This window comes from Notamacropus eugenii, chromosome 5 (assembly GCF_028372415.1).
Source record: "Notamacropus eugenii isolate mMacEug1 chromosome 5, mMacEug1.pri_v2, whole genome shotgun sequence".
Taxonomy (NCBI): domain Eukaryota; kingdom Metazoa; phylum Chordata; class Mammalia; order Diprotodontia; family Macropodidae; genus Notamacropus; species Notamacropus eugenii.
Genome location: NC_092876.1, coordinates 30,849,289 through 30,861,384, shown reverse-complemented (window position 1 = coordinate 30,861,384; position 12,096 = coordinate 30,849,289). Strand labels below are relative to the sequence as shown.

Sequence of the window (12,096 nt, the reverse complement as noted above, 5' to 3'; positions counted from 1 at the left end):
TGTCTGCCTGTCTGTCTGTCTATCTACCTATCTTTCTATCTATCTGTCTGTCTGCCTATCTACCTACCTACCTTACCTGTCTACCTGTCTGTGTTTGTCTATCTATGTTTTCATCTGTCTATCATCTCTCTCTCTCTCTGTCTCTCTCTGTGTCTCTTTGTCCTGTCTATCTGTCTATCTATCTAGTCTATCTACCTGTCTTACCATCTTTCTGTCTATCTACCTGCCATTATTTCTATTCATCTTTCTATCTGTCTTTCTTTCCATCTCTCTCTCTGTTTTTATCTGTGTGATTCTATCTCTTTATCTACCTATCTGTCTTTTTATCTGTGTATCTATCTATCATTATCTACCTTGCCTGTCTACCTATCTGTGTTTATCTATCTATCTATCTGTTTTTATCTATCTATCCATCTATCTATCATCTGTCTATCATCTCTCCATCTGTTTTTATCTGTCTATCTATCATCTCTGTATGTTTCTATCTTTCCATCTGTCTATCAATCATCTATCTGTTTCTGTCTATCTATATCTATATATCTATATACCTACCTACCTTACCTGTCTGTCTGTCTGTCTTTCTATCTCCCTTTCTGCCTATGTATCATACCTCCTTACCTGTTTGTCTGTCTCTTCTCTTACATGATTGATTGCATATTGTCTCCTCAACTAGACTGGGAGACTTCGGGTGTTTTTTTAATAGCCCCAGCTTTTAGCACAGTGTCTGGCACATAATAAAAGCTTAATACATGATCATTGACTGACTGGAATCCCAGGATGCCAGGCTCCTCCTCCTCAGATCAGCTGTACCTCCCTCCTCCTTCTCCCTGTCCTACTGGCTCTCCCCAGCCCTCCATAGACATAGATCCAAACTGGGCACCTTGGGCAGGATGTAGCCACGAAAATGGGTTTCTTGCGTGACGGCTCGGGGCAAACCCATGGGTAGGACGCTGATGAGTCTCTGAATCTCATGCACGACTGCATTGGTGTAGGGCAGGTTTTCTCTGTCTTCCAGGCGAGGGGCCCTGTCCCGCCCCACCACACGGTCTATTTCATCTTGGACTCTTCCTGGGGGAGAAAGGAGGGCTCTGAGGACACTCCTGTCTTATTCCTCCAGTCCCCCTCTCCCACCAGTTCACAGGATCCTAGATCTCAGGCTAGAAAGCACCTCAGAGGTCATTCAGTCCAACCTCTCTGTTTTACACATAAGGGAACTGAGACCTAGAAAAATGAAGTCGTCCAGGGTCATGGGTGCCCAGTGCCAGAGGTGAGATTTGGGCTTTCCCATGGTGCAATGTCCCCCAGGAAAGCCCTCCAGCCTAGCTCCTTCCTCTTCCAGATGAGGGGGGATTCACGGAAGTGAAGGACACCTACTTGTCACTTCGGGATACTTGAGCAAGATCAGCAGCCCATAGCGAAGGGTGGTACTGGTGGTCTCAGTGCCCCCGAAGAAGAGATTGTGTGTCGTCATCACTAATGTATCCATGTAGAAGTGACTCCATGGGTCCTGCTTTTCCTGTGGCAGAGGAAGGAGGCTGCTGCTTGTGGCAGGAGGGGCTGTGTGCTGGTCCGAGGGGGGTGGGAGTGGGGGTGAGGGGGTGGGGGGGAGAGGTGGCAAGATCAGGCATAGGGCAGGGAAGGGATGGTCCTGGAAAAGGGACCAAACCTTTTCTATCTGATCCAGGAAGCAGTCAATGAAGTCCCGTGGCTCTCCTGGCCTCCTGCTCTTCTGGTGTTTCCATATCTGATCGTAGATGAAGGCCCGCAGCAACTCAAAGTTGTGGAAAATTCGCTGGTGGGGACCAGGCACCCAGTCCATAACAGAGGGGAACATGTTGTACATCTGGGATGCGGGACAGGAGGGAAGAGGCTCAGGTGGGGTGGAAGGGAGCACTACAGGCCTAGCTACTGACCCTGAGGCAGCTGTCTGGTCGAGTAGAGAGAGCTGGGAACCACCAAGAGCTGAGTTCAAATTCTGCCTCAAACACTAGTTGTGTGACATCAGGCAAGTCACTTAACCTCAGCCTCAGCTCCTCTTCTCAAATAACTGTGACTTTGCTGGTCTTAAAGGACAATATAAATGCATGCAGTTATTGTTCAGGCTTTTTTTTTTTTTCAGTCATATCCGACTCATTGTGACCCCATTTGGGATTTTCTTGGCAGAGATTCTGGAATGGTTTGCCATTTCCTTCTTTGGTTCATTTTACAAATGAAGAAACTGAGGCAAACAGGGTGAAGTGACTTGCCCAGGGTCACCCAGCTAGGATGTGGTTGAGGTTGGATTTGAACTCAGGAAGATGCACTATGGCACCACCTAGTGGTCACAACTGTTATTACTGTGTCATAAAATCAGATTTTGCAGGTGAAGACAATGAAGTCTCAGAGAAGGGGTCATTTTTATCCTGCTTCACAACTTACAAAACACTTTAGGTAGATGATCTCATTTGGACCTCACAAAAACCTTGTGGAGTAGACACCATTGCTAGAATTATCTCCACTTTTCCCAGTTCAGGGTCTTTCTCATGTTCCTTGGAACCCACATGATCCCCATTTTCACCTTTCAGCTTGGCATTCAATGCCTCACTTGTTCTGACCTTCTATGCTCCCTATGGGCTACATGACTTTGGGCAAGTCTCTTCTCTAAGGTGGACTTCATCTCTGCAAAGTCTTCTGCGTCTTCCACTTAAGATTGCCATGACTCTATCCCTCCAGCGGGGTCCCCTTGTTTTCTAAGACACCCTTTAGGTTGGGTTGTTCAGAAAAGCTTCTTTACCCTTGGTGTCCAACCCCCCAGTCCCGGCTTCTCTCCTCCTAGATGATGTTAGCTCTCCAGGCCGAGCCCGCCATGGGAGGGTCCAGGGATGGGGGGGGGCTCACCTGACCCCACTGGGAACTCATGAGCTTGAAGTTGTCATTCAGAAGATCCAGCAGTGTTCTGAAATCAGGGTCATCATACCCGTAACGTTGTCCAAACACCACCGCACAGATGACATTGGACACAGCGTTACATAGAAGCTGGCGGGGGTTAAATGGAGCTTCTGGAGGAAATTGAGGAAGACTGAGGGTCAGATCCAGGGCCTCCTCCCATGTCTCTGGGCCCTGCGCACCTGTCCACTTTCCTCTGTCCCTGTTCACTTGCGTCTCTCCACCTCCCTCCCACCACTATGTCCCTCTCAATGTCTCACTGTCCCCTCTTCTGTCCACTTGTGCATCCACCTGTCTCTTTGCTTGCCCACCCCCTTGTCTCTCTCTGTCCTTCCCCTCCCAGTCTGTGTCTCTGCCCCTGCTCCTATGTCTCTCTCTTTCTCTATCTCTGGGTGTCTCTGTCCCACTGTTTCTCTGCCTCTCTCTAACCATGACTGTCTCCAACCCCCTTGCCTCCAGACTATATCTTTGCCCCCAGTGTCCTTTACTGTCTGTCCTACTATGAATCTGTCTTTCTGTGATGCTCCATATCTGTCTCTGTCCCCAACCTCACCTCAAGCTGTCTTCTGTCTTCTTCCCCATTGTCCCTGTTTGTTCCCCTGCCTGGAGGGGGAGGCAGACCCCTGGTGTTTAGTATCTTTGCCCTCCAGTGTCTCTTCCTGCCTCTCTAAATGTCTCTCTGTCCTTCCTATCCCCATTCTGTCTCTATGCCCTGTCCTGTCCTCCAGTTTCTCAGTGTCTTTGTTACCAGGGCCTCCCTGTCCTTGTTTCTGGGTGTCTTTGCCCCTCCCCCTTCCCCCAACGATCCTTTGGTGTCTTTGCCCTCCGGTGTCTCTTCCTGTCTCTCTGAATGTCTCTCTGTCCTTCCTATCCCCATTCTGTCTCGATCCCCTGTCCCCTCCTCCAGTTTCTCGGTGTCTTTGCCTTCCTGTGTCCCTTCCCGCCTCTCTCTGGGGGTCTGTGCCCTGCCCCCATCCCTCCAGGTCCCTTCGGTGACCGTTTCCCAGCGCCCCCCCAACGCTCTAACTCTCTCCCGCCCCACCCTCGCTCCCCGCCGGCCTCTCCGGGCTCTGGGTCCCGGCCAGGGGCAGGGTGGGGAGCCGCACCGCGGGTTTGGCTGAGTTCTTTGCAGAGGGCGGCTGCTTCTTCTTGGATCCGCTCCTCTATGTTGCGAGTCCCCAGCCCCATGTCCTTCAGGGCGCCCATTGTGAACGTTCGAAGCGTGTGCCATCGGGGGCCGTTGGAGAAAGCGATCCCTGCCCAAGGGGACGAACAGACGCCAAGAGACATGGGGGACTGGGAGACAAGGACGGGGAAACAACAACGGCGACGGCGACGACGGAGACTGGGGGCCAGGGGTCTACTTGGGCCCTAAGGCCCCAGACGGTGCTTTAGCACGAAGGGCAGCACGCGGAACACAGATAGGACGAACAGGGGGAACAAGGGGAGCACACGGAGTAGGAGGAGCAGATGGACGAAGCGATGGAGAGGCGGGGGAAGAGGGAACAAGTCAGACGAGGGTAGGGACAGCGGGGGAAACACACTGGGGAACAGGACAGGCGGGAGCACAGGGGGCGACGGCGACGGGGGAGACACAGGGACAGAGGGGGAGGGAGACACAACGGGTAGACACAAGAGGTCAAGGAGAAGCGGGGGTAACAGCGGTACGAACAGGGGTACACACAGTCATAGGAACACAGGGAAGAGCAGAGAGACATGAGGAAAAGACGCTGGGGACACAGACAGGAGCAGAGACACGAGGAGTGGAGAGACAGATACGAACGGACAGACACACGCGGGACAAAGGCCCCCCCACCTCTCCCACCCGCTTTAGCTCGCTCCTTAGCTCGCTCGCTCACCGTTGCCCCGGGTGAAACGCTCGAACGTGGGCATGGCCCCGCGACCGCTGAAAGCATCCCCCTGCAGCAGAAGCGCCTCTCGCAGCGCTGCCGACCCGCTCAGCACCACCGCCGGCCGAGGGCCCAGGTGCACGGTGAACACCGGCCCATAGCGGCGGCTCAGCTGCGGGACAGAGGGCAGGGGAGGAGAGTGACAAGAGGGCTACCTTAGCGGGACCCGACATCCAGCCGGGGACCCCCTGCCCCGCCCCCAAGCCATGGGGACCCGGACCCCTAGGCGATGACTTCGGGGATCCAGGCACCCCACATCCTGAGCAATGAGAGCTAGGCATCTCAATCCATCTCCAGAAGCAGCCCAGACCCATGAACCCTGCAAACTGGGGCACTGGGATCCTGGACCCCCCTCCAACTGAGGGGAGTCCAGGTACCCCACAACCTGAGCAATGACAGCTAGGCATCTCAAGCCATCTCCAGATGCACTGGGAGGCTGTATCTCCCCTCCCCAAATGAGGGAGTCCACAGACCCCACATCCTGACCAATGGGAGCTAAGCACCTTATTCCACCACTCTCCTGAAACGCAGAGCCATGAACCCTAAAAATCCCAGTTTCAACTGGAAAACTAGGATCCTGGACCATGCCAACTGAGGGGATCCAGGCATCCCATATCCTGACCATGAGAGTCAGGCATCCCACCCCTGTAATCCAGTATCTGGGGTCCCCATTCTTTGTTATCTAGCTTTTGAGAACCCAGTCCCTGAACCCTGAGACCATAACCACCCACCTCCTGGGATGTTGGAATCCTGGGTCTCTGACTTTCATCCCGGAGACTCAAGCATCTTGGTCCCTGAAAGTCCCCCTCCACTCCTCTGCTTCTCCCATTACCCTCTGATTCAGTTCAGCCTCTGATTCCTGAGATCCCAGTATCTGGGACTGCAGCCCCTAGTTTTCAGCCCCTGGGACACTAACAGGAGTCTCCTAGCCCAGTTCTTCCTTCCCCCAACTCCAGCCAACTCCTTCCCTCTGGGACACTGGAATCTGGATATGCAAGCCCCTGCATGTCTCCTCTATCCTCTGTTCCTGGCCCCATTACCCGTTTAGATGCACTCTCTTCTCTCACTGCCTCCAGGAAACCAACCCCTACCCCCTGAAATCCCAGAGTCTGGGGCTCCCAGCTTCCTTTCACTTTGGCATCCCAGAGTGGAGAACCCTTCCTTTAAACCCTTCCTATCCCCATTCTACTCTGTAAGGACATGGATGTCCCAGTCAACAAGCACTTGTTATGTCCCTTTTGTGAACCAGGCATTGTGCTAAGGGTCAGGGGGGCAGAAAAAAGACAACATTTCATTGGAATCTCAGTCCCAGTCCATCTGGTACCCCAGCATCCCAGTCCCCAATCCCTCACCCCTTTGACCCCTGTATCCAGGGTCCAGAATTACGTTCTGGTAAAGGAGATAGGAGGTTCTCCAATGGCCTCATTTTACAAGTGGGGAAATTGAGACCTAAAGAATGAAAGGGACTTGCCAAGGTCAGGAGTGTAATGATTGGCAAAACCAGGTCATAAATCCAATGGGATAGGGTGGAAAAAATGCTCACAGACTTGGATTTGCCTCTATTACCTTTGTATATAACTCTGGGCAAGTCTCTTCACCTACCTGGACCTCAGTTTCTGCAGCTGTAAAATAAGCAGAGATTGGACACTAAATGTCCTCAAAGGTCCTTTTTGGTTCTAAGGTCTTAGGGATCTGCCTCCAAGTCCATCTGAGTTTAGTCCCTTTCTTTGCCCCCCCCCCCCCAATCTCTGGGACTCCAAGAGGGCTTGGCTTTAGCTTTGTCCCCCACCATGTGTCTCTGTTTCTCCAACCTTTAGGGTGCTTCTCTGTTCCAGTGAGCTTTACCATCAGGACCCCAGCATCTGGGCCTCCCAGCCACCAGCCCCAGGACTGAGCACCCACTCCACCTCAACCTCCTCCCACCTCCATGAGTCGCTGGGCCATATTGGAAGAGCCAAGTTGTAGCAGATTCCCAAGCAGCGGTAGTGGTGTGGGGCCAGGCGGCAGCTTGCCCCGAGACCCCTGAGAGCTGCTGCCCCGGAAGGCCAGAGTCAAGAATAAGAAACAGAGTAAGAGAAGTAGGAACATTTCAAGACCTGAACCACAAAATGTGTGCCAGACACAGCCAGTCCATGCCTTATAAGGCCCTTCCCTGCCCAGCCCCCTGACAGCAGACACTGGAGCCCAGAGGCCTCTGAACCCAGCCCCTTTGAGCCTGGCCCCTGTTGTAGAGGACCCCACCCCTCTGACCCTGATCCTTGCTGTGGGGGACTCCACCCCTGTAAGTCCAATCCCTGATCTGGGGGAGTCAGTCAGACCCATCTGTACTCAGTCTCCGATGGCCGTCAACCAGTCCTAGCTACCCTTGATTGTACTGAGAATCCTGCCCTGGATCCCTCATTCTTGGCTTGGTTTCTGGCAGAGATAATAACCAAGGAGTTAGGTTAGGTGTTGGGGAGGGAGGTCTGGAACACTTTCATCCATATTTCTGGTGGAGGCCCTGACCTGTAGAAAGACAGCTGGAATGCTCACTCCTCCTCCACTCCCAGATCCCCGGGGTCCTGCCCTTGCTCTCTCTGCCTTGAACTGGGGGAGGCTGGGAAGACCATGGAGAAGTTGAACGTTAGCTTTTCTCTGTGGTCTCTTTCTTCTAGAACTATCAGGCTTATCTAGGTCAGTCTTATTTGCTGGGAAATTGAAGTAAAGAGAACGGCAGGGACTCAAGGTGACACGGAGTCAGGACCAGACACAGGCTACAGCCTGCTGTTTCCTAGCTACTGACCCAGAGGGTTCTTATGATGTACCTTTTTTTTGGCAGGGAGGAAGGCAATCGAGGTTAAGTGACTTGCCCAAGGTCACACAGCTAGTGTCTCAGGTCAGATTTGAACTTGGGTTCTCCTGACTCTAGGGCTGGTGCTCTATCCACTGTACCACCTAGCTTCCCCAGCACAGAGGGTTCTTGACCACATCCCCCCACATCTGTCTGTCTGCAACTCCATCACTCTCCATCTGCTTCTTCAAAAAAATGTCTCTCTGACATTCCTATCTGCTTCTCATCTTTTTGTTTCTGTCTCTCCCTTTTTCTGTCTCTTTGCCTCTATACCTAGCTTTGAGTCTCTTTACCACTGTCTTTGCTTCACTACACTTTTGCTTCGCATGCCTTTCCTGGTTTCTCTGGGGATAACAGCCCATCCTCATTTGGAGATAGCTTCTCTACTCATGGTGTTGCTGGTGGTGTCTTTTCTGCTCTAGGAGGTGGGACCCAACTAGTCTCTCCATGGTCCCTGAGCCCACTTCTCATTTCCCTTCCTTTTGCAAGCTGGCTTTCACCTTCATCATTTAACTGAAACTGTGCTTCAAACTTGACCATTATCTTTTTGCTACCAAATGGCAGCATGCTCATCCTCTGAGATCTCCTTGTAGCACCTGGTACTTTAATCATCTTTCTTCTCTCTCTCTCTCTCTCTCTCTCTCTCTCTCTCTCTCTCTCTCTCTCTCTCTCCTCTTCTTTCTCTCCTCTTTTCTCTCCCTCCTTTTCTTCTTTTTCTTCTCTCTCCCATTTTTTCCCTATTTCTCCATCTCCTTTTCAACATTATTTGCTGGACCTTTGTTGTTGTTGCCTAACATTTTTTAAAATAAATTATTCATTTGTTCATTTATTTTTACAGGCATTTATTATCTCTCCCTCACATTGTCCCTTTCCAATTAAACAATTAACCAAAAATAAAACCCTTATAACAAAGATACAGTCTGGCAAAACAGAAAAAGTTCTCACATTGGCCATATTAAAAAATGTATGTCTCTTTTTCATTTCAACTTCTGTTGTCTGACTGGAGGCGAATGTGTGGTTTCATCTTCAGGTTTTTGGATTCATGTTTTATTATTGATTTGTCATAGTTACAAAGTCTTTCAAAGTTGTTTTTCTCTATAATATGGTTATCACTGTATAAATTGTTCTCTTAATTGTGATCACTGTGCTCTGTATCACTTCATAGGGATCTTCCCAGTTTCCTCTGACACTGTCCATTTTCCCATTTCTTATGGTACAGCTGGGTGGTGCAATGGAGAAGATTCATCTTCCTGAGTCCAAATCTGGCTTCAGACACTTACCACTTGTGTGACCGTGGGCACATCACTTCACCCTGCTTGTCTCAGTTTCCTCATCTATAAAATGAGCTGGAGAAGGAAATGCAAGCCACTCCAGTATCTCTGCTAAGAAAATTCCAAATGGGATCATGAAGAATTGGGCATGACTGAACAACAACATGGCACAGTATATTCCATTACATGTGTATACCACAGTTTGTTTAGCCATTCCTCAATAGATGGGCTCCTCCCTTATTTCTGGGTTTGGGCTAGTATGAAAAGAACTACTATAAATATTTTAGTGTATAGGTCTTTTTACTTTTTCTTTGATCTCTTTGGGACCTAGTAGCAGTATAACTCAGTCAAGGAACATGTCTGTTTTCCAGAATAGCTGGACAAATTCACAACTTTTTCAACAGTGTACTAGTTTTCCCAGAATCCCTTTAATTTGCCACATACTCATCCGTACCACTTCCACTAACTTTGGGTGTGTCCCAAGACACTGACTTTAGCCTTTTCACTCTTCTTTCTCTCCAGGAATGGCTCATGGAAGAAGAAGTTAATGGAGAAATCAGTCCAGGAGGATGGGAGGTGCTCAAAGATAAAATTCTGAAGCTACAAAGGAAAATGATTCAATTGAGGAGGTAAGATGGGGTGGTCCCTTTAGAACAGGGAACTCATCAACCAACTTAGATTTCCAAACCCCAAAGATACAGAAAATGAAAGCAAGATCAGGTAACAGAAGATGAATATGAGATTATGATGCTGTAAAAAGAGAGTTGGAAATGTGAATACTTGGAATGAGCAGAGCCTGTCAAGGGAGGCTCATTGGAGAGAGAGGGAATTTGCTTGGGGTGGATGATGGGATGGTGATAACTGATAACATAGAGAAGTTAAAGCTATTTAAATCTTATGTCTTATTTTGTGCTAAGGAAAATGACCTTTATGCTGAAAACAATGAAACAAAAGTGACTAATAGGGAGCTGATATATGAGATAATTAAGATATTAGGAAAAGAGCACTTAGCCTCCTTGATGAATTCAAGTCACCCGGTCTGGATGAACTATGTCCTTAAGTCCTCAGAGAACTGGCAGATGTGACGGCTGAACCATGGTAAGTGACATTTGCAAGATCACAAAAAAGGCGGGAGAGGTGCCACAAGTTGGGAGAAGGACAAATTCCCTGATTTTTTAAAAGGAGAGAACAGAGCCAGCAAAATAAAGGCCAGGGAGTATAACTTTGACTCTTGGGAAAATTGTAGAGCAGATCCCTAAAAAGATGGTTGATGAATATCCAGAAAGGGAAGTGGTGATCACAAAGAGCCAGCCTGATTTTAGCAAGCACAGGTCGTGCCAGACCAACTTTATTTCCTTTTTAGATTGAATCACTAAATTAGTAGATGAGGAAAATGCTAAGGAGATAGTTTACTCAGAATTTAGCAAAGCTTTTACTAAAATACCTCATGCTCTTCTTGTGGAGAAGATGGAAAGTAATGGATTAGATGAAAAAGCAATTAGATGGATTCAGAGCTAGTTGGATGGCCAGAATGAATGAGCAGAGTTGTTAAGGTTTCAGTGTCAAAGTATCAGGTCTACTCCAGTGGGGGGTCCCAGGGATCCCTGTGCTGTTTAATATATAAAATAATCAGAGTCTTGAATAAAGGATTAAATGGTATGCCCATCATATTTGCAGAGGACACCAAACTGGGCTGAGAGGTGAGGGAGTGACAACAAATACATTGTGAGATATTTCACATTATCTTCCATTTTTTCATTCTTTTGGTTTTGTTTTGTGATTTCTTGGTTTCTCATAAAGTCATTAGCCTCTATCTGTTCCACTCTAATTTTGAAAGAACTATTTTCTTCAGTGAGCTTTTGAACCTCCTTTTCCATTTGGCTAATTCTGCTTTTGAAAGCATTCTTCTCCTCATTGGCTTTTTGAACCTCTTTTGCCAATTGAGTTAGCCTATTTTTCAGGGTGTTATTTTCTTCAGCAATTTTTTGGGGTCTCCTTTAGCAGGGTGTTGATCTGCTTTTCATGCTTTACTTGCATGTCTCTCATTTCTCTTCCCAGTTTTTCCTCCACCTCTCTAACTTGATTTTCAAAATCCTTTTTGAGCTCTTCCATGGCCTGAGCCCATTGGGTGGGCTGGGATACAGAAGCCTTGACTGCTGTGTCTTTGCCTGATGGTAAGCATTGTTCTTCCTCATCAGAAAGGAAGGGAGGAAATACCTGTTCACCAAGAAAGTAACCTTCTATAATCTTACTTTTTTTCCCTTTTCTGGGCATTTTCCCAGCCATTGACTTGACTTCTGAATATTCTCTTCACACCCACTTTGCCTCCAGATCCTCCCAGCCAGCACTTGGGGTCTGAGATTCAAATGCTGCTTCCCAGCCTCAGGGCTTTGGGCGGGGGCAGGGCTGCTATTCAGTGTGAGATTAAGTTCAGCTGCTCAGGTGGGGGCAGGGCCGCCTCACAGGCTCAGTTCCCTCAGGGGGTTTATGCAGAGACCTTTGACAATGGATCCGGGCTCCTGCCTGCTTGGGCAGCCCTGGTCTGCTCCCGCCTGCACTGCTGCCTCCTGAGGGGGCCTGAGTTACAGGGGCACCCCACTCCCCTCTTGGCAAGCCGAGAAGACCCTCTCACCAACCTTTGGGGCCCATGGGTGGAGGGACCCGCATGGCCACTGGAGATTCCATCCCTGAAGCCTGCTCGGATCTGCTCCTCTCGGTGCCACGTGGCCAAGGCAGGGCTGGGCTCGGCTCCACGCAGCACGATGGACCTTTGGTGTCTGTTTTCAGGGCTCTCTGGAACAGAAATCTCGTCTGCTCTGCTGTTCTGTGGCTTCTGCTGCTCCAGAACTTGTTGGGAGTTCTTTTTACAGATATTTTATGGGCTGTGGGTTTGGAGCTAGCGTATGTGTGTCTTTCTACTCCACCATCTTGGCTCCGCCCCCACAATGAATACATTGTAGGGTGACAGAATCAGGATCCAAAGGATAGGCTACATTGGATAGAATCTGCCAAGATGAAATTCATCAGGGAACAATGTAAAGTTTTGCATCAGGGAACAAAAAAAAATTCAACTTTACAAGTGTAAGGTAGGAAAGGGGTGACTAGGTAGTAATTGTTCTGAAAAAGATCTGGTGGTTTCAGTTACAAGCTCAAGATGAGT

The 12,096-nt window shown here is 49.2% G+C and overlaps 1 protein-coding gene across 1 annotated transcript in view; it reads right to left on the bottom strand.

Annotated features, from left to right (window-relative positions):
• LOC140503894 (cytochrome P450 2F2-like) overlaps positions 1-6,949 on the bottom strand; it is an 11,612-nt gene extending 4,663 nt beyond the window's left edge. Inside the window, exons 1-7 of the mRNA XM_072608263.1 lie at positions 6,759-6,949; positions 4,785-4,947; positions 4,032-4,181; positions 2,878-3,038; positions 1,667-1,843; positions 1,375-1,516; positions 881-1,068 (exon numbers count right to left, since the gene is read on the bottom strand). Coding sequence (XP_072464364.1) covers positions 881-1,068; positions 1,375-1,516; positions 1,667-1,843; positions 2,878-3,038; positions 4,032-4,181; positions 4,785-4,947; positions 6,759-6,923 — 1,146 coding nt within the window. The 5' untranslated portion in view covers positions 6,924-6,949. The remainder of the gene's footprint in view (positions 1-880; positions 1,069-1,374; positions 1,517-1,666; positions 1,844-2,877; positions 3,039-4,031; positions 4,182-4,784; positions 4,948-6,758) is intronic.
• Positions 6,950-12,096: the final 5,147 nt, after the last annotated feature.